Source organism: Dreissena polymorpha, chromosome 4 (assembly GCF_020536995.1).
Source record: "Dreissena polymorpha isolate Duluth1 chromosome 4, UMN_Dpol_1.0, whole genome shotgun sequence".
Lineage (NCBI taxonomy): Eukaryota > Metazoa > Mollusca > Bivalvia > Myida > Dreissenidae > Dreissena > Dreissena polymorpha.
This window is the reverse complement of record NC_068358.1, coordinates 137,830,517-137,854,353: the sequence shown is the minus strand read 5'-3', so window position 1 is coordinate 137,854,353 and position 23,837 is coordinate 137,830,517. Positions and strand designations below refer to the sequence as shown.

The following is a 23,837-nucleotide window of genomic DNA, read 5'->3' as shown; positions in this document are numbered from 1 at the left end:
AAACCATTTCTAGTTTGTGCAATAACGTCCGGGCGAGTATTTTTTTATGAAATTGAAAGGTACGCATGCTTTTATAAAATACATAATTCATAGTTTTGAACGATTTGCATTTATCTTTCTAATACTCTAATTATGTCAATTTGCCCATAACCTATGGCTAATCCCTGGTAAATTGGTAATATTATTAACATAATTACCCAATTGGGTTTTTATATTGATTGATAGGCAAAAATAGCAGTATCAATAGGGCTTATTTAATCTATTGATAAGAGTTTTTGACAAAATTAGTTTTACGTTGAAAGTCTGTTGTCAGTCAATTTGTGTCGTCGAATTTAAAATAGGTACTAAAGTATGACGAGTCAGTAGTTAAAGGTTTAATATTATTATAACTATCAATACATTTTATAAGCATTTTTATAACTGAAATTAGAAGAAATATCAGTATATGTCGATGAATGAATATAAATAATATTTCAATGTGGAAAAGTTTTAAATCAGTGTAAATAGGTTTAATTATGGTGGAGCTAATCGCATAACGTTACAGGTTGCCGATTGATAGGACTTTATTATTATTATTATTATTATTATTATTATTATTATTATTATTATTATTATTATTATTATTATCATTATTATTATTATTATTATTATTATTATACCGGATTTATACAGCGCCATTTTCATGCAAGAGTGCACGTTCAAAGGCGCTTTATATTTATGTACATTTGACGTATCGCAGATACGAATACATTTTGCAACACTGTTTCAAAAGAAATCGATCAAAACTACTCAATTATACTATACAAATACTCTATTATACTTATACTACAAATACTACGTAAAAAGATGCACAGTAACCATAGATAAGAAAGATCAACAAGACACTATAAAAAAACTACTCTATGTGTATAGCTATAAGACAATTAATGAAACAATGAAATCTAAAACTTAAAACCTTAAATACTACGTAAAAGAACATTCACAGTAACCATAGATTGAAAAGATCAGCAAGACAAAACAGAGACATAAGTATCGTCAGGATACCATTACCACGGGTCCACAAACCCCCAAAGGAGTAATTATGCTTCCTTTAAAAGGGTTAATTCCAGTTCATGCTGATTTAGACAAGGGTAACGTCAGGATATCATTACTTTGTTTTGAATTTGAAAGAGATAGGGCGTGTTCAGAAATATCTTTTCTGATAACTTCATCTTTATCTATGAAAATATCATTGAAATCTTGTGCTAACTCATCGGATGTTTTGCCAGATGGGAGAGCTATTTCAGATTGACCATCTAGTAAGTGTTTTGTGATTTTGTGCATGCTCTTTTGATCATGGCCACAGGATGTTACTTTATCTGAATGAAAATCTACACGTGCTTTTTTCAACATTTTGTTCATTATGGCGCAGTTCTTTCTATTAATTTTATGACCAATAGTGAGTCTCTATTTTAGCCATTTTCTTTTAAAATTTCGTTTGATATGTTTAGCGTCATGAAACTCATCTGTGTACCACGGGTAAGTCGGCCGCAGGGTTATAGATTTTGTTCTTAGTTGTGTATGTTTGTCTACCAAAGCTGAAAGTTTAGTGTCATAAGTTTGGACAAGGGTTTCAGGGTCATGTATATTTTCAAATTGTATTTCTGACTCTGTTGTCCGTCCAGGTCTCAGAATTGCACAATACATCGGAAGTAAACAATTTAATGAAAAAGCCTAGCTTAAGTTTTGATGATTAGACGTAACTATGGAACGCCTCGTCTGTCTCCTGTTGACTATTGATATATCAAAGGTTTCATTGAAATGATGTGGGTTTAAATCATATGATATTTGTTTATAATAGTATGCTGTGTGCTTGCCTTAGTGTGCTGTGTGTTTGTGATGGTAGGATGTGTTTTTGTGATGATATGCTGTGTGTTTGTGATGATAGGCTGTGTTTTTGCCATAGTCTGCTGTGTGTCTGTCATGATATGTTGTGTGTTTGTCATGGCATGCTGTGTGTTTGTGATGGTACGCTCTGTGTTTGTAATGTCATGCTGTTAGTTTCATTTAAATGATGTGAGTTCAAATCATATGATATGTGCTTATAATAGTATCGTGTGTGCTTGCCATAGTATGGTATGTGTATGTGATGGTATGTTGTGTGTTTGTGATGGTATGCTGTGTGCTTGTCATGGTATGCTGTTTGTTTGTCATGGTATGATGTGTGTTTGTTGTACTATCCTGGGGTTTATCTAGCATGATGCTCTTTTAACTCGTTATGATGTAAGTTTGCGTTACTTTAATTCGTAAGACTTGGTGATTGTCAAAGAACTAATGGTTACGTCATACTCATGTCGGTCGGTCCGTACGTCCGTATTTCCGACTTTATGTGCGCTTGTCTTTGTCTGTGTTTCTTTTTATGTGTCTGTCCATCTTTTTGTGTGTCTTCCCTTCCGTCTGTCTGTTGTCTGTCTGTCGGTGTGTCTGTCTTTCTCTCTGTTCCTCCATCCGTCCGCATCACATTTCGTGTGTCCGTCCGTTCGTTTGTCCTTATTTCTGTATATCTGTCAAACCGTGAGTCTTTTCTGTTTGTCTGTTTTTCGGTATTTCTCTCCGTCGGTCCGTCCGTCCGTATGTCCGTATGCCCATTTGTTCTTGTGTCCGTCCGAATGTCCTTATTTCCGACTGTGCGTGCATCTGTCTTTCCCTCTGCATGTCCGTCTGTTCCTCTCTGCGTCCGTTTATCCGTCTGTCCTTCTTACCGTCTGTCCGTCTGTTGGATATGCGGACGTACAGACAGACGGACAGACAGACAGACAGACAGACAGACAGACAGACAGACAGACAATCAGAAAAGACAGACAGACAGACAGACGCACGCACGGTCGGAAATACGAACGTACGGACCGACGGACATACGTTTGACGTTACCATGAGGTCTTTGACAAGAACCGAGTGTTCCGAATGAAAATAACGACAACTTACATCATAGCGAATGAAAAGGACATCATGATAGATAAACCCGCAGGATAGTACAACAAACACTCAGCACACCATGATAAACACACAGCATACGATGACAAACACATAGAATACCATGTCGAAAACATAGCATAAAATGACAAACAAACAGCATACCATGACAAGCACACAGCATACCATGACAGACACACAGCTTACCATCACAAACACACAGCATACCATTACATTCACACACCATACTTTTGTAAGCACACGGCAAACTATTAAAAGCACATATCATATGATTTAAAACCACATAATTTCAATCAAACCTCCGATATATCAATAGTCAACAGGAGACAGGCTATGCGTTCCATACTTAACTGAGAACCGATAATGTTATTTTAAACGAAAGTAGTATACCTACTCTATAATAATGTGTGGTGTAAGCAATCATATGTTTGGGGAAAATAGTGGGTGTGTCACAAGTTTCTAGGATACATTCATATTTATCTCCTGCTTGTCACGTTGTTTTTATTACGTAACATTGACTGATATTTAATGTTCATAGTAGTAAAACGTATTATACTAAGATACAATGGTGACAACAACCGTTGTATAAATTCAATAAACGCATTTCCTACTTAAAACTGAATTGTAAAAAAAATTGAGTTATTACAGGTAAGTAAACATATGAAACAAGACCCATTTTCGCAAAGTTCGGCTTTTATATTATGACAATCGCTTATTTCGCTACGGAAAGCGAACTCAATTATTATAAATACCCAAGCAAATAAGCCACCTCATCATGGTTTAAATTATTATCTGTACAAATCATAAGATGACGATACACGACAATATATTGATTATCAATTCAGATGCAGAAGAGCTAATAATAGATAACGTGGAAACTGCTATTACTCTTTTAATTCAATATCATGATTTTAAACACAATAAATTCCCCGTCGTTATATAGCTCGTGTTTACCAGAGATTTTATTTAGTGTTGAGAACAAAGATGACACTGCAGTGTTTGTCTTTAATTTCAAATTAATGTTACGGCGCAGATAAACGATACCCACCGGATACCACTGTGCGCTCATTCCCATGGACTCTCGTATTTCAAGATATCATTTAGCGCCAATCGGTGAGTTGTGCTACATCGATCGATCATAAATTGAACTATATTGCTAACTCGGTTCATTATAATTGCATGGTGTTGATACTTGTTTACTTGCCTGAACAGAACAGATAAAAAAATAGTTTTAGTAAGACAAAATAACGGGTTGTTTTAATTTATTTACTTAAGTAAATGCATGAACACAAACAAAAAAGCGCATGTAATTAAGACAATGAAGCAATAATTCGTTAGAATTTATCGTTTTCCTTTAAACAATTCATTAAAGAATGTCAATTCTGTTGTACTTATTATGTACTTAGTTATTTATTTCGTCAAAGTGTATCGCGTGGGTAAATGGAACTTTGTTATGCAAAATATATTGTTGCACAATAATATATAATTTTATTAGAGCGGTCAATAACTGTTTTTAATTTGTCTATGTATTGACGACGATGCACATTTATTTTTATTAAGCCTTTAAATCGGGCCAATAAAAAGACCCATGCATAATCAATTTAATTGTTGTGGGTCGATTGGTACAAATTTCATACATGACAAACAATATGGTTACTCTTCACTAGATCGTCTGAACAACATTATATGAGACTTCAGCTACACCTGCCTTATTATACAATACGACTCTTTATTTATGACAAGAAACCAATTGCCAAGCTATGAGACACAAAACAAATGCAATAGGCAACACACAAACATACATAAAAACGTACACAAATGAACAAAACTGGGGGTGGCCGCCTCGAAACAGTCTATGAAAAAACACTGAGGGTTAAATCTGTTAAAGGATCTCCATAAATCAATCTCGGCACATAATAATTTATATATCATGCAGTAGTATATACCAATCAACTTCATAGCATCGAGATTGAAATTAAATTGCAATAAACGATAACACATTATCATTTAATTAACATTTTACTTAGCATTGGTAGCAAACAGACAAGAGCACCAGGACAGTAACTTTCAGGGCCACTAAGAAATAAAATCAAAACAAGTATCAGGCACAGTCATCTTGATTAACAGTTATAAAAACAAAACATAGCAGTATATAGTTTAACATTTAGATCATAGTCGTTCAAATCAGTAAGATTCTGCAAAATGTTGGTAAAAGTCCCAATTTCAAAGCTTACTTGTGTATGTCTATCTTGAGCCACATACAACAACTCATGTATAATAGTTTGAAAGAAGTTGCATGGTTTAAAATCAATATAATAATTATAGCACAATAAAATTGCAGTTTCATAGTTTTACAAAAAAGAGATTCATAAGCTAGAAAGCATTTAAACTATTAATATTAAATCAAACGCAAGATTCATACACAAATAGCGTTTTTCGGGTGGAATATATTTAGAAAACCTCACTCATTGAGCCAAAATGCGAATGCGCTAATATCAATTGCACCGCATTGCTTATAATATTTTAGAAGGCAAATATGTCATCAATGTCTTAGATATACCAGATACACTTAATCATTTACAATCCCGCTTCTCGTTCAATGAGAAGCGTCCGTAAAAAATGTCAGCATTAAAATGATAAGACAAAATACACAAAGGTAACATCAAAGAACTGAAAGTACTGGTGGGACGATTTTGCTCAAATTTTGTGGTCGTAAAAACACTTTACTCCGTGATGCCAACCAATCACCTTTGTTGAATAAAACAGATGGAATTAAGGAAGGGTGACAGTCTGTCAACATAATATATGATTTAGCTATTGCGGTTAAAAGTAAATGCTGCTTGTTAACACAAGTATTTGTCGTCAGTGCCAATTCGTAACTGCGAAACGTTTGTGAATGCAATGTTGATTATTATCATTTGAACTGGTGACCTAGGTTTTTACTCTGATTTAGTGTGATGTGTATCTGAGATTTCGTGATGCCAAACGTTGTCATAAGGTTTTTATACATCATGTAGATTCAATTATTGTTCGTATGTATATGAATAAAATTAAAGCCGACCCCTTACGTGATTTTGAACAATTGACACCACCCACACGGAATGTTCCTCCTCTGATTAGCTTCAAAGATATTACAGAAGATGAAGTTAAAATATTAATAAGTGAGCTTAATACCACATCATCTGAGCTTGCTGTTTTACCCACAGAGTTATTGAAGACATATACCACGGAACTTTTACCCGTACTAACTAAACTCATTAACCTGTCTTTGTCAGAAGGTGTCTTTCCTGAAAAATACAAAGAAATAATTGTGCGGCCTTTATTAAATATGTCAAGCCTTAAGCTTGTCTTGTCAAATTATAGACCAGTAAGTTATCTATCATTTATTTCAAAGCTTATAGAGAAAGTGGCATTGAAAAGACTTAATGAGCACAGTAATGAATTAGGACTACTTCCAAAATATCAGTCTGCGTATCGCCCAGATCACTCATGTGAATCGGCCTTATTGCGGATCGTAAATGACATTTTAGCAGGAATGGAACAACAGGAAGTGACGGCCCTCATAGCAATCGACATGAATGCCGCGTTCGATATTGTAGACCACGGTGTACTTCTGAATGTCCTGCGTTTCCAGTACGGTGTTTCAGGTACAGCCCTTGACTGGGTGGGCTCGTACCTAAGACCGCGTGGCTGTAGAGTGAGCATCAACGGTACGCTGTCGACATGCTGCGCTCTTGATTGTAGTGTTCCTCAAGGAAGTTGCCTTGGCGACTAAAGAGCTTTCGGCGACAAAAATGTTTTCTGTCTAAATTTAGCCTTTTTAATTGTATGGTATGGCTGATGAACTATGTTTGGATAAGTATATTTGCATAAGTATATTTGCATTTAATTTCAACACATGTAAACATACAAAGAGCATCATTATTCCTAATAAGTGCATTGAATTTAGAAATTGAACAAACATCCTGTTATTCTTTATCGTTTGATATTGCTTGACGAATTGTAAAAGGTGTTTGTTTCTAGTTGTTACATATGTAAAACGATTACTTGTAAATCTGTATGTTCGCCTTAGAATAGTGTAATTTTTACCAGGGTGATTCAATTATTGGTGTAGGTTTGATAGAATTTTCACGATTCACTAGTATGTAAAGCAGAATAAAGAAACAAAATATAATGGTATTTATTATGAAGGAAACATTTTACATATTTTCCAAACAGGTTTTTATGCAAATAAACATATAAACACATGTATATCAAAAACAAAAACATGTTTTCAGAGGCAAATTCGTAGTTGACATTCCTATAATGATTATGAATAGTAAAATATTTACTTTTAAGATTGATTTACATATGAACCATCGGTGCCTTCTCGTGCGACATTTCAAGTGTGTGTATTTAAAGAATTAAAATTTATAAGACGTGTACTTAATTCAACCTATTGGCAGTAATGTCAGTCAGCCTTTAGTGAAACAATATTCATTGTCATTTTGTATTGTTCAAACACTCAGATAAATATAACAAATTACAGCAACAGCAAGCTACCTCCCACCTACGGAAGGATACAAATATTTCTCTGAAAAAATAAACAGTTCGAAGACACTCCATAAACATGTTCGCTTCAGACACAATTCATTTATTTACAAAAATCCTTACTCAAACATGCATAATGCATACACAATTTTTACGGAATATTTCCAGCAAATCAATATGCATAACATTATAAGATTTTTTTATAATGTATGTTGCGATATTTTTCGCGCATTCCATGACGCGTAAACTGTGTATACTTGCTGAGTTGTTGCACTTTTCAACAAGCAAAACAATATTAGTTAACAAATAATCCTCAGGGTTCTATGAATTAATGGAATATATATCGTGTATCTACTGGTTATGTAAAATAACTGGTTCTCACGGTGTCAAAGACATGGAATTCACTGAATGAAAAACTTGACACTGTTGTATTTGTTTATTCAAACCATCAAGGCAATGCCCTTTGAAGTTCAATAAGTATTGCCGTTGAACGATCGAGCTATAAATGTTGTGACTAATTTAAAAGAGTCGTGCTTTCTAATCATTCATAATTACTTTATCCGAAAGTAATTAAGATTCAACCGAATGTAAAAATTGTGAACGGTCTTTAAGTGATCATCAACGAAATATTATATATCACATGAAATTGCATTACTTATTTATGACTTATGTTATTTGTTCTAAACATGTCTTTGATGGCAATAAGCTTGAATAACCTACTGGTTGTGTATAAAACTGTGTTCTCACAATGGTACTGTATGTTAAAGTCGTTTACTGAAAGAGTTTTTAAGTTGATAAAGTGGGAGTTGTTTTGTTTTCAAACTATAGAGGCAATGCCCTTTGGAGTACTCTACGAATAATTGAGTGTTGTTAACATCAGAGTTAAAACTATTTTCAAGCAGCAATGTTTGGTTTTAAATTATTGACAAACCCATTGTGAAAATCTTTGTGTTTTGGTTTTCGGTTAATTGACCATATGAGCTGGTCTTTACGGGTGAATATCCTAAATCTGAACATTGTAACTGAAGAGTACTCACGTTCATTGCATTATGACCTAACCAGCTGAATATCAAAACGTCAAATCGTTAATCGTTTATCATTTACCTCAATTGTTAGTTGAATAAGATGAAGTTTAATTAATTTGTGAAAAACGTCATATTAAAGTTAATTTTCAAAAATGTAAGCATATTCAATTGTATAAAATTCTGTACTGGTTATATAAAGACTTATGACCATTTAATTATACTGACGTTTTGTTTCATCGTGTTTCGTTTTTTGACAAGATTTAAAGGAATTTCGATACGCAGTATTGTAATACAATGCGTCGTTTAAGCACATTCAGTAAAATTTGTTCATTTTCTAAACGTACGGCTATAATTTATATTTTACAAAAAACATTTGTTAACTACCTTTACAGGGTGCAGAATAAAGGGGTTTTCAGGGGTTCACACACGGGCTGGACAGAATGTAATCACACCATTACGAACTTTTGTTTTGCAAATATATCATTGAAATACATTTGCAAAAATTTTAAGTGCATAAAAGACAGTTGTTCTTGCAGTTTGGGCCGATTTCTTCAGCTATGAGAATAAATCATTGCAAACAACAAAATATCACGTTGTGTGAAGCATAACCGTGTAGTACAACTCGAACTTTGAACAAGAACACGGGCGTATTATTAAAGTACTTCTCATGAATTTCACATTGCCATAAGCAGCATAAAAATCGGTCTTTTAAGCACAAGTTGAAATTCGAAAGAATTTGTTTTTACGTTATTTAAAATAAAACACAACTTATCGTCGTGTTTACATGCATTAAAGTTAAAAAAGGGAACCACACACAGTCACGTGATCCTGCACCCTTTTCACATAACTTTACAACTTAATGTCACCGTGAATGCATTATTGTTTAAATGCAATAACATTGACATATAACCAAAATTACTTTGTCAGTTGTTTGACTCATTTGTGGGATGTATATTGAATTATGCTTCAGAGTTTTGGGTTTCACAAAGTCTGATAATATTGAACGTATACATTTAAAGTTTTGCAAATGATTGTTACAGGTTAAATTAAATACATGTAATGTTGCTGTTTATAGTGAGTTAGGTAGATATTCGTTGTATGTAAATAGGTATGCTAAAATTCTGAAGTATTGCTTTAAAATACTAAAAAATAAAAATATTATAATACAGATTGTCTACAAACAAGCTTTAGCTGATTGTAATAAAGGTTATAAAAACTGGGTCTCAAATATTAAAAACATGTTATATAATTATGGATTCGGTTATGTATTTGAAAATCCAAACGTTGTGCATGCTTATAGTTTTATTAGCGAGTTCAAATGTAGACTTGTTGACAATTATAAACACGAGTGGCATGAAAAAATTAATAACAGTTCTGTATTAGATATGTATACAGTTTTTAAAACCTCACTGGTCTATGAAAAATATTTAGACTTGCTTCCAAGACGTTTACGCACATTTTTTGTTAGATTAAGAGGCTCTGCACATCCGTTGAGAATCCAAACTGGCAGATACGCTCAGAATAACATACCACGAAATGAGCGTTATTGTTTATGTTGTAATAGTTTAGATTTAGAAGACCAATACCCATTTATAGGTATTTGCCGTTCTTATACTGATATTAGAATAAAGTATATTAGCCGTACATTTTATATAAACCCATCTGTGTATAAATTTCACATGTCATTAGCTTCAAGTGACAAAGCAGTACTTTCAAATGTATGTAAATATATGAATGAAGCCTTTGTTATAAGAAATAAGAAATACGATTCTAAATAATGTTGTATACAGATTCAATTACCGCTGCGATTGAATTTTCGTATTATTACAATTGTTTAATCATATTTGTATTCTTTAGCGACTATGTAATGCTATGTAATTTTATGTTCATTTGCTTAATTTCGTGACAGAAATAATTTGTATATTTGAATATGAAAACGATGTACTTGTGTATAAGTCTGAATAAACTGTCTGTCTGTCTGTCTGTCTGTCTGTCTGTCTGTCTGTCTGTCTGTCTGTCTGTCTGTCTGTCTGTCTGTCTGTCTGTCTGTCTGTCTGTCTGTCTGTCTGTCTGTCTGTCTGTCTGTCTGTCTGTCTGTCTGTCTGTCTGTCTGTCTGTCTGTCTGTCTGTCTGTCTGTCTGTCTGTCTGTCTGTCTGTCTGTCTGTCTGTCTGTCTGTCTGTCTGTCTGTCTGTCTGTCTGTCTGTCTGTCTGTCTGTCTGTCTGTCTGTCTGTCTGTCTGTCTGTCTGTCTGTCTGTCTGTCTGTCTGTCTGTCTGTCTGTCTGTCTGTCTGTCTGTCTGTCTGTCTGTCTGTCTGTCTGTCTGTCTGTCTGTCTGTCTGTCTGTCTGTCTGTCTGTCTGTCTGTCTGTCTGTCTGTCTGTCTGTCTGTCTGTTTGTCTGTCTTATTTACTCTTTACCTCTTAAATTTAGTTTGCATATCGACCTCGAGATGTGACAAGCCATCGAATTGGAATAAGCAAACAGTTAACGCGAGTTGAGATATGGTCCGGGACAACATCTTTACATATTAAGGTCAAAGAAATGTCCTCTTAAATATACTGTAACATACCAAACAGCTTTTATTTTTTATGGCAAAACCACTTTTTGAGTGATATATACGTAAAATATCCCATAATGACTCGCGTTTTATAATAAAGTATAATTATGAGGGTACAATGAACTTCAATGTGAACAAAGTATCATTGAATCAAATATAACAAAGTACAAATAATGGCTTTAGTGAGGTTTCAGGTCTATTAGACAGTCGGCCAATATTTGAGGATAAGACTCATTTAAAGAATGCTTATTCAATAAAAAATCAATGACCTCCCTTTCTTTCATGATAGTTGAAATAGTTTTTATGAATTACCGATGTACAACTAAATTTAGTAAATTAAACTGTAATGTCATCGACTTGATTGTGTTTCGATTGCGATTTTAAAACCTACATCTGAGTTGTGTTTTTAAGTAAATATTATAACGGGCGAACGCCTTTATCGGTCGGACGTTCAAGTATAAAAAAAACATGATACCAAGTGCAATAAGCTTTGGACTGGTATGACATTGGACTATACGCATACTTCTATATAAAAAACATAATTCACAGATGTCGACGTAATGTTTATATTTTTAATATATCGAAGTAAAACTCGGATAATAAGATAAAAACAAATTATGTCAATTTGTCCATAACCGACGGCTCATCACAGGTTATATGAAAAACATAATTACCCAATTTTTGCTGTTAGTTTGATTGATACGCATCAAATAGATGTGTCAATACCTAAAGCACTTATTGATTATTTAACAAAAAGTTGATACTCTTAGAAAGGCTGTTGTCAATCCATTTGTGTTAATTAAATCAAATTAAATACATGAACTAATGAATGGTCAGTCTGGAGAAGAATGTTCATCATTAAGGTTGATCCTGACTTTACTCTTTTAATTCAATGAAACAGTTTAAATCACAACCAAAATCCCACTAATGATCCATTATCACGAAGCCATTATTTACTAAGGCTTTTATCCAGTATGGAGGACAAAGATGACACTGCAGTTTTTTTCTTAAAGGGACATTTTCACCGATTTTGGCATGTATTGAAATTGTCATCAAATGCTTTATATTGATATATGTAAACATTGGATCTAAAAAGCTCCAGTAGAAAACAAGAATGAATTTTTTTTTTTAAGTAACCCTCAACTGGGCTCGAACCACTGACCCCTGGAGTCCTGAAGACTAACGCTTAGACCCCTCGACAATCCGTGCTCTTACAATGAAAACTGCATTGTATACTTTATATAAGCAATACTCGTAGTTTCACAAAATATAACGACAACAACAGAACTCTCCAAATTATGCAATCGTTTCGCGTTGCAACGCTTCATAATTTTCAGGTTTTAAATCGTCAAAAGATAATGGTCATATTAGAGCATGGTAAATGTTCAGTATTACTGTTTCCTCACAAATATCATAACTAAAACGAAAATTTGCGAATATGAAACAACTGTTTTTAATATTTTGTCAATTTACCTAAGCGTGAAAAGACCCCTTTAAATTTCAAATCAAAGTTATGTCTTCGATAAACGATAAACGATTGATACCTCTGTATGCTCATTCCCACGTATTGACTCTTATATCTCAATATATCATTCTGCGCTGATCGGTGAGTTGTGCTTGATCGATCGATTACAATCAACTATATTGCAAACACTGTTATTATAATTGCATGGATTGTTGGGATTTATACTTCAATAATTCTCTAGAATTGGTCGCTCTCTTCTTTACAATTAATTAATGATTTTCAATAGTATGGTATTGCCTTAGTTATTTTTGTCATATTATATACTTCACGGGGTTATTCAAACATATTTTTTCAAAATAATTTGTTATACCGTGTAATAAAAATGTATCAGCGCTGAACAATTGTTTTATACTTACGAATGTATTAAGGTCGATGCATATACAGTACATACATACCATACCTGTAGCCAGGGGGGGTGCGTTGGGTGCGTTAGGTGCGTTAGGTGCGTTGGGTGCGTTCGCACCCAATGTTTTGGACGAGTAAAAAAATGTACTATAAGTTGCACCCAACTTTATTTGACACAAAAACTTTTTTTCCTGGAACCCAGTGAGTCTTCGTATTTTAGCGTTAACAAATGTTGTATTTAATATGCAACCGACAGATCACCGTATAATTAATTTCTCGATTAAGTCATTTCCAGGATAGCGCGTAATTTTTATTTACAAGTTTTAACCGTAGAATTGCTGAAATCAACAGAAGTTGTGACAGCAAAATTTGAGAAGATCTAAGAAGCCAGTTCCCGAAAAATGGAATTGGAATCTTTGTTTCAAATAGATATTTGTTTTCTGTATACTGCAAAATAATTAACCTGGCACTATAATCCGTACAAAGTCGATACTTATTTATAGATATTTGATACTAAATGGTTGTTTTGTAACCTTCGTCATCGTTATTAATGTCTATAACTGTAAAAGATATCATTACAAAATGTTGAAGCCTACTTATTGTGGGTTGAAATCCCAGTCCAACAACCTTTTTCGACAATGAATCTTAATGGCTGGAAAAAACCATTTGATAAACTTGAATAAATAAATAATCTTATAAAAAAGAAAATACATTTTAGATGATAATTAACGGAATGTTATGTCAGCTTTCGACAATGACTGAATTCAAAAGACACCCTTCGACTATTGCTGAAGACTAATGAGTCACTGGTTAATTACTTTGCATTATACCACGATTTATAACAAGAACACATTGTGCACAGCATTTTCGACAGACTGAGTTGTCTTTTTGTTTTTTTCCCTCACAACCATTTTCGGATCCCCTCACGGGTATTCCAGCAAAATCAAATATCAGCTATGCTCAATTCATGATAATGTTTATTGAATGACAAGAAAAAAAATCATTGTTACAAAGCAATGAAGCTTTCTTTTGTAGTTAAACAACACTTAATGGCATCTGCTCTGCTCCACATACATAACTTTCCACAATGTTTTAATTATGTCAAACTTGATACTAAGAATGTCCTATTCTTAAACAGTTTTTATAATGAATTTAAAACGTTATTTCATATGATCAGATGGACGTTAACGTTTAAATTTCACTGTGATCTCGAGCATATAATGTGCAAATAAGTGCATCTTTTTTCTTCAAGGGCCTGGTATACATTGTTAAGGACTTTGAAACCATAGGGCCGGTAGTTGTGGTTATAGGGTCTTAATGAAGTTTAAAGTGTCATATGTTTCTGAAATACGTTTAGAAAAAGATAACTTATTTGTTAAAAATTGTGTTTTTTTTTAAAGTTAACTGGCAGTAATACCATTTTGATTTCTTTTTAGTTTGGATACACATTAAAGAAGAACCAGTTTTGTTAATCAGTGTTTGTTGTACAATACACTATTAGCACGTTTAGAGCAATGCTATGCCTCTGGTACACTATCCATCGTAGAAGACAAACAGTTGTTTTGAAAAAAAACGTCAAATATTTCCATTTAATTTGTTCGATATATAAATGGTAGAATGTTGAAATGGTTAAACGAACAAATTTTATCAAGATTTCAAGATTCCAATAAATAATGATATTTAATACCGTGTTTTATTGTTAATTTTACATTATATAAATTTGTTGTTGCATATTTCAACAAAGTGTGTGCGCGCATAATAATGTCGTGTTAAACACCGTATAAAATGATGTATTTCAGTGACTGATCGAAAAAGGTGGTTATTGAAAAACGTGGTGGGGGAAACATGTATGATATATCATGTTCATGTCGATCAGTCACTGAGCATGGTCAATGAAAGTGGAATTTCATATAAAAATGCTCTATAACTTCAGTCTCTAAATACAGTAAAAAAAGTCACCAGAATGCAGAAGTTTACGTTTCATTTTCAAAATTGTTTAAGGGGAGGACCTCTAAAGCCCCCGATTGCAGGAGGAACACCCTCAAACACATACCCCCTTTGCCACTTCGTTGCTTAATAACAATCCTCGAAGGCAAAAATTCGCACCCCCTTTTTAAAACCCTGGCTACGGGCCTGCATACGTGCCAATAAACGTGCGTTAGTAACAGGTTAATGAATATCAAGAACACCCCAAAATAATCTATTGATATCCCTGATAATTTATTGTCGTGTCAGTTTACAAGAGCTAACCTAATTATTAACAACAACAACAACATCTCATTATACAAATATATTATTAGGCTAATAATATATTTGTATAATGAGATGTTGTTTTGTTTGGTATGTCGTTACGTGTTTGATCATAAGAGCACATACATTAAAACCATGTGTACATAGAATCTGATTAAGTTTAACATTTTAAATAAAAAAGACATCATCAGCCAAAAATAAAACCATCCAATGCAACTGGCCAATCGATTTAAACAAGGAATCCAATAAAAACTCCAAACCGGAATGGTTCTCCAACTGAATTACATTAAAAGTAGCTTAAATCATTTGATGAAATAATATTTCACATCGCGAAAATTTACTACCGAATATACTGAAAATATGAACTTTTTTCAAGTAATGTAATATACCAGTCGATATATTTAAATCAATATAAACTAAAAATTGTAAAAAATAAGGTATTTTACAGCTTTTCTTTTCTTCGTCGTCGTGGTTGACGGTACCTTTAAAAGACCTGACAGAATGTGCTAGTCCAATCTAAAAACACACTGAATATTGTTACATCAATTGGATAGCTTAACTGATTTCAAGCAGAAACAAAGACATCCTTAAAACTTTCGTTATTGTGATAAAAGTGTTATAACGTACTGAACGATACGATATTTCGAGATTAACTGCCTGTCAAAAGATATTCACATTCTTACCAAATCAGATACTATTTTATTCTTATAGTAGTCTCAATTACATACAACATTACAAACATTAATATATATATATATATATATATATATATATATATATATATATATATATATATATATATATATATATATATATATATATATATATATATATATATATAATGAAAATATTGAGTTCAAATACGAGCACTATTGCTCAATTAAGAAATGGTTTGGAAAATCGAGTATCACCCCGTTCAGATCGTAGATGACCTAATTAGCAACAACATCTTAGAAGCCTCTAAAATACATTATTGTTACTTAAAAACAACTACGTGCAAAATTTCATCCTATTGGAATCATTGGTTTCTGAGATATCTTGGTAAAACAAACAATTCGTAAGAAAAGGGCGATAATGCCCTGAAAAGAAATTAGAGTGGGACAATTTTACAATGGAATAAGATCAGTATAGGTAAACCACTTATACAATTTAATTAAATTCTAATTACTAGTATAAATGACAGTGGTCGCTTCACGGCAAAAGTATATTTAAAAAATAAATTAACATGTATTAATCAAGGGCTTACTGAAAAACGATTGGAAATCACATGAGAACAATATATACATGTCAACCCTTTAGATGTATTGTGTTTAAATGTTGATCAAATTCAGAGAATACGTATTTCAGATATTGCCTGGAAACTAATTGCTATGTCCGAAATCTCACGCGAAAACGCATTATTATTAAAAGGGACATAGCTCAAAAGTTATTTGAGCATAACCACCTGACAAGATACACATGTCCACAATAATTATTACACTGCATATTCAGTTTCATCTAATTTAGATTGTAAGGTTTTGGATCTCGTGCGCAAACAGAAACTTTCTTAGAATATGTCAATTTTTTCAAAACAAAATAATTCCTGAAATACAGATCATAAGAGTTTGACGGACGGCAAGACGGAAGCGATTATCAGGGAAATTCTGTTCACATCCCCACGACTCAATGCGAGCAAAGCTAGACTTCTGAAAGACGGAAAAAGCGTCGACGTGGGCCTTTCTGCTACTTTCTCTCGGGGAGTACAAACGCCTGCACTTTTTTATGGACCATGTGCTCCAAAACAAAACCTTACTACTTGTATACAAATGCGCATCGATCTACACGAATACACGGGCAAATATACGTAGGTACCTTAGTCAATATTGATGATGTTAAATGAAGCTTTGAAAGCTTTGAACGTCCATTAGCCGATCGAAGCGTGAACCGTTTAGCTATTGACAAACAATGACGTTATGTTTTTGTTAGAAGTTCAAATAAATATTCATTGTGCATTTTTGCAGGTTATTTTCATCAATGAAACATCGTTTATGATCATACCTTACCATGTATCGTTTTATAAATATTTTAACAAAAGAACTCACTGTATAAATCTCCAACGGCCAAATATAGCTGACAAAAAGATACATCATCTACGGATGGCTAACTTGTATAGCTGAAAGGATGAGGCAGTAATAGTAGTTTGCTTATAAATCTTACAAAGTATGATTATGTTTTTAAATGTATATCCTTAAACTCGCTCATTGAGTTATTCTAGCGGGATATATAACTTATTTCGATCGTTTAGTACTGGATCATAATACTGTTCTTTTTAAACCTGTCCAGAGCTTTGTAGCAAACGAAACAGCGTGCAATTTTCCGTCGTTAAATATTTTAATAGTTTTGCCTGTTAATATATTGGTATTATAACTGCAGTTTAAAATGCGACTCTTAAAGCTGCCAAGGTAAGACAGTGTACGGAATAATTAACAATACACACATCGGTGAACAGGTTATTTATACCAAGGGTACCAAGGGTAAACATAAGTATTTTGTTTTCTGGTTTTCCTTATATGCGATGCAAGGCCCATGATGTTACAGACAAAAGAAAAACGTCTTAAAAAAACGCTGTTTGTTTTTTCACTTTCAAAAAGTCTAAAAATAACTATTTATAGCTTTATCCAGTATAAGACACTGTTAAAATATTCATAGTGTTTTTATAGCAACCGCGTTCAAGATTTTCGATAAGTTTTCGTACGTTTTCTTCACAATGTACTGCCAATAATCACTTACTGATATGTTTGACACACAAAAAACGGAAAAGAGCTTTTCTATTAAAAAGAATAAAGAGGATAAGCAATTGCAATGAATCATTGTTTATTTGTGAGTTTGCATATACCACTTAGAAACACATCTATACATGCTATTTTATCTGCTTATAATATTCAGGTATTTTGCTAAGCAATTTTGTTTGCTTGATTTGCCCCTATAACAATTGTTGTCTTAATGGTTTCATAAAACAATGTCGAAGGTTGTGCTTAAATATTTATATACATAGTCTTTAATTTTTTAAGATACTACACTTATGTAAGCTGATATAACCATAACACAAACCATGCTTTTGGCAGGTCTTTTAACACCAATTTATTACAGGAAAATTGAATGTGTACGTTGTTTTTTTTAAGTAAAAATATCATAGAATGAGATTTATGCTTTAACGGAAATACAAAAGAACAAATTGTGTAATAAACAACAATAATGACCATAATGACCGTGTTCAATATGTAAAGCTGTATAACCGATGTGGTAAGTAGCTGCTAATGACCTTTGCCATCTTGAGTTGAAAACATATCGTGGGCTGTGATTTGCATCTTCAGTCCGAGAAGCGATAATTGATTCCGGTTTTAGTTACAGAGGATCAATGTGAGGGAATTCATTCTTTACGCGACGTTTGATACAGACGACCTACGCGATGCCCCATTGCGCTAAACGTATTATTAAATTAATATTTCATTAGTTAAGTGGTTATTGTATATCAGATAGGGCTTAAAATGTTCAGTTCCGTGCATGACAACTTCTTCATTGAGTGATCTAATTGCCCAACACAGTGGTACATATTTGTTGTTAATTTTACTAAGCAACAATGAATATGTCATGAGGAGTACTTGTAGAGATTAATGTCAGTGCGTATCGAATTTCTTAGAATATAATTGACGATTGTTGCGGTCACATGGCGTGCTGGAGGCAGGTGAAAACAGATTTTATACCGATGAAAAAATAGTACACATTTGGATTTTTCAACTACAGTACACATGGATATGGTGAACATAATATATTGACAAAAAAGGAGACATAATTAACCGTGTAATTGATTTTGCTTAAAAAAAACTTTGTAAATATGACAGGTTTCGCTGTTAGGATTAATTGTATTGTACGGAAATGAATCAATAACATGGTATCATTCAGTTCTCATGATAGTTTCGTCGCAACAATACATGACTTTTTTAACTTGATGTGCTCTAAACAAATAGAAACTATAAGAGGCAACTAATGGATGACACTTCATTTATAGAGATGGACAATTCAGGCATATCAACGCAACACTTGCGACCAGACATCGTTAACCTCAACGTTGGAGGAAAAACGTTCCTCACTACGAAGGCAACATTAATCTCCGTACCAGATACGCGCCTATCAATACTGTCGAAGAACTCGAAGGAATACGTTCCTGAGTTGGGCGTTTATTTCTTCGACCGCAATCCGGACACGTTCAACTTCGTGCTTGATTTCTACCGCACCGGGGAGTTGCATCTGCCGAAGCACGTGTGTGGCGCCACAATTCGAAACGAGCTGGAGTACTGGCAGATTGCCTCAATGAGCATCGCGGACTGCTGTGTGGCAAGTCTCTTCAAATTCGAGGACGAGCTCGAGGTGTCACACAACCTGAAGCAGCAGTTTGAGACCACAGGTAGGCGTAATGATGTTAACCCATTTATGCCTAGTGGACTATCCCATCCTTCTAAATTGGATCAATTTATATCCTAAATTAGGGATGTCTAGTATACTTATTTATATATTAAGAATATTTCTTACAGAAATTTCTTTAAGCAAATAGCGCATATCCTGATGAGACGCCATATCATGTGGCGTCTCATCTTGGTCTACGCTGTTTGCCAATGCCTTTTTTCTAGACGCTAGGCATACGTGGGTTAAACCTATTTATTTTAGCACGATTGCATCGAAGGCCTATGGCTTATTTACAAGCTCTCGAATCCTTTTCTTTTTTTGAACCAGTACTAGAGGAGATCTAACGAACGCTCACACGGTACAGATCGAACCCGTGGCCTCCCGTTTGTTAGGCGGACACCACATTCAGTACGCCTCGTATGAATTGCTTTTTGAAGTACATACTACATGATTTGATTTTAATTTTTAAAAAAATCAAATAGTCACTGAGATTAAATTAATACGATGTTGAAACGTGAGAGACAGATTTAAGCTTAAAATTTATCATCTACAAAAGTTAAAACTATATAAACAAACGTGAAGTGTAAGTCTCCTGTAGGCATTATAAGTACTCAAATTTTGTTTGTATTTTACGAATGAAAAGAATTTTTACAACCTTGGAAATATCGTGATAAAAATCATGGTTCTAACTAGACCAAAACACGTTAAACTCTTTGTTCTTTCACTTTAAACAAAGCACATATCAATTCGACGACGCATTAATATTTTATTAGCAAATTCATCAGACGTCTACGTCCATTACTGCTTCTCAATTTATATTCGATGTGAAATATTCGTGTTTTTCTGCTTGAAGTTTAATTTTATTCTCAATCTTGCATGTTAGATTTAGAATACACGTCTGACCAGTTGGAGACCAGTAAATGGGCGCGTATAAAAAACGTTCTATGGGAAATCATGGATAGACCAAAGTCTTCAAGACTAGCAAGGGTACGTTGGTTCAAATATTTGTATTGAAATGCGCAATCGTGCTTGCATTATGTATATTATACTACTTAATATATGTTTAACATGAATTTGGTTTCTGTCAACTTTGAAGTTAAACTTAAATTTGCCACAACATGACTATCGATCAGCATGCAAAAAACAATCAATGGTGTAACGATATGTATTATCTTTGTGGAAATAATGCCTATGTAGTGTTTATGACATTTGTTCGGCATTTGAGAGTGTATTTCAAAATTATATGTATTTATGATATATCTGCAATTAATATTTTAAAAAGTTTTCAGCTGGAAAAATGTGTTTAAAAATTTAACTATTCGTCGTGATTCGTGTTTTTCCTGCAGGGTTACAGTGTTATCTATATGTCTTTCGTGATCACAACGTGTATCACGTTTATCCTAAGTACGCATGAAGAGTTTCGGAGCTCGCCCGTCGACCCAAACAACAGCTCCCGCTACACAGAGATATACCAGACCCTTCTGGAAAAACACAGCAACTCAAAGATTGCCCTAATGGTTGGCACAGAGATGGTTGACAGTCTGCGTATCCTTAACGACTGCTGTGCGATGTTCTTTACCATCGAGCTCGTCCTCAGAATAATCGTGTGTCCAAACAGAAAGGCTTTTTTCAAGTTTTGGTTAAATATTATTGACATAATCGTAGTAATTTCCATGATGATCACGTTTGGTCTACGTAACATTGAACATATGGTGACCAACGATCAATTGCTATGGTTTTATCTTTTCATCAGAGGAATGATAATTCTACGACTTCTTCGGCTGTTTCGATTTGCTCGACATTTCAGCGGTCTGAAGATTCTCTACTTGGTCTTGAAAGCGAGCATTCAGGAGCTGGGTCTACTTGGGTTGACATTTACGATAACGAGCGCTTTATTCGGTGGATTTGTTTACTATGCCGAATTCTTTCACCCGGAAAACTTTCAGAACGTCCCCATAGGAATATGGTGGGCGATCGTCACTTTGACAACCGTTGGTTACGGGGATTACGTTCCTGTGACTACAGCGGGATATATTATTGGAGCGTTGTGTGCAGTATGCGGATTGCTTCTGCTATCAATGCCAATTGCTGTTATTGCAACAAATTTTAATGATTATTACTCTCAGAACAAAATTCGCGAAAAGCAACTGACACGGAAGAAAACTGTGTTCGAAACGATACGAAAACTTTTTCATTTTAATAAAACAAATAACAAATTTACGACAATAGGTGCTCAGTCAACTTTAAATACACCTAGAGAAGCCGGAACCTCGTCTAATACAGATGGAATTGTTACGATAAGTTCCGAAATAAATAACGATCCAGCGGCCATTCAAGCAGTGCACTTGCGTGTAAAGAATGGAGGACATGCGCTCAATTTAAAAAATGGCGGACTAAATGCAAAATCTCATACCAACCATATTGCCGTACAGCCAGCGAAGAAGAAAAACGAAGCTTTTAAAAACGCTGTCACAAAGTCGATAAAATAGTGGCTTATGACGTTTTGTGTTCTTGTTGCTATTATTTGTGTTACTTTGTTTGTTGATGATGTTGCTGTTGTTTAATGAAATAGTGCCTGTCTCATTTTAACTGAACATGAGTGTTAAGTAATTATTTTTGTAAATTTATCAACTCTGAAAGCGATTGTGCCAGTTGAAGAATGCCAATGCTTTTATCGTCATTTTAATATGAAACTCGCTGAAAATCCTAAAACAAAAAAAAACTTCCGTTGTTCAATTTCTCGTGTACACCGCAGAAATACTTCCAGTAACAGATCCATGCTATTAAAATATTGCTTTCGTGGTTTAATTGCTCAGATATTTACACATGAAGATAACATCGAATAATGTTGGCATTATCTTTATTTATCGGCAAAGTATCTTTATTTAATAAAAATATTCATATATTGTTTAAATGTCAATTTTTCAACGTTTTGTAAAAGATAAAAGAACTAAAAGAACCTTTACATCAGGGAAAACACTAATGACGTAAATACATACCGAAAATAGGTGTTCCTTTATTAGCAATCATAATTAGAAATCGATACATGATAAAGCTGTAGAAACGCAAAACGATTGAATAATCTAGATTTTGCGTGTTGTTTTTTAAATGTGTTACAGTATGTGAATTGTTCATGCAAGCATTGTCGGACCGTATTTGGTACAAAAACGAATATGGTACATTTGTACCATATTCGGCCGAATATGGTACAAATGTACCATACTCGGACCGAAGATGGTACAATTTTCGACCGAATATGGTACAAACATTGTACCATATTCGGTTGGAATAAGTTTTTCTATGCTCGCCAAAACGTATTTGGTACATACCAAAAAAACTCATAAAAATGAAAATGGCCTACGTATATGGTACATAAATTATGTATTTCTTAATAAATGAAATAGTCTGCCGATGTGTAAACTTTTTTTCAAACTCAAATACATTGTATTAACCTAATATTGGAAGTGACAAAAGTATCATCATCATCATCATCATCATCATCATCATCATCATCATCATCATCATCATCATCATCGTCGTCGTCGTCGTCGTCGTCGTCGTCGTCGTAACTAGCAGTAACAGAAACAGCTAACCTAACCACACTTTACATGGATTTTGCTAGTTATGTAACTGTTTCGCCGGCTAGCTCAGTCGGTTGCGCGTCAGATTGGCACGCAGGCGGCCTGGGTTCGATTCCCGGGCGGGCCAGATACTTTCGTGCAGATCATTAATAGCAATTTTCAAATTTTTAAAACTTTTTTTTTCGAAAGTGTATTTTCACCAAAATCCGATTTAAGAGATTTTGAGCTCTTTTAAATGAATATATCTCTCCAAAAATAAGGATGTTTGACTGGCTGCTTTAGACAGGTGTGACTGTATTCCTAAACATTACTTTGTAAAGTTGATTTGTCGTTCCGACGTCATATTGCTGAGAAGCCGACAAAGCTTTGAAGTTTCCGATTTTTTCTTTGATAACGTGCCGCTTTAAAAAGGCGGGAATTTTGCACACGAGTCTTACTCAGAAGTCAGTAACCATATTTGACTTGGCGGTCGGCAAGAAAAGTTGTGATTTTCGACTAGAAAGAATTGAAATCCAAACTTTCTTCAAACTTCAAAAGAATTCTTGACAGTAAGTACTGTACATAATTTTAATTTTCAGTTGTCTTAATATGCATTGATGTTTTAACA

At 33.9% G+C, this 23,837-nt stretch overlaps 1 protein-coding gene across 1 annotated transcript; it reads left to right on the top strand.

The window, feature by feature from the left end:
- Window positions 1–6,508: 6,508 nt before the first annotated feature.
- On the top strand, window positions 6,509–22,138 carry LOC127878832 (potassium voltage-gated channel protein Shaw-like). The gene is made up of 4 exons (XM_052425357.1): window positions 6,509–6,683; window positions 19,255–19,650; window positions 20,533–20,636; window positions 20,996–22,138. The coding sequence occupies exons 1-4, from the start codon at window positions 6,509–6,511 to the stop codon at window positions 22,136–22,138; spliced, it is 1,818 nt and encodes a 605-aa protein (XP_052281317.1).
- Window positions 22,139–23,837: the final 1,699 nt, after the last annotated feature.

Bases quoted from the DNA above. Each gene is read 5' to 3' on its own strand.
- LOC127878832 (XM_052425357.1), top strand. From the start codon at position 6,509: ATGGAACAACAGGAAGTGACGGCCCTCATAGCAATCGACATGAATGCC. The intron at 6,684-19,254 runs GTACGCTGTCGA...CTTCATTTATAG, and splicing joins CTGTAGAGTGAGCATCAACG to AGATGGACAATTCAGGCATA. The intron at 19,651-20,532 runs GTAGGCGTAATG...CTTGCATGTTAG, and splicing joins GCAGCAGTTTGAGACCACAG to ATTTAGAATACACGTCTGAC.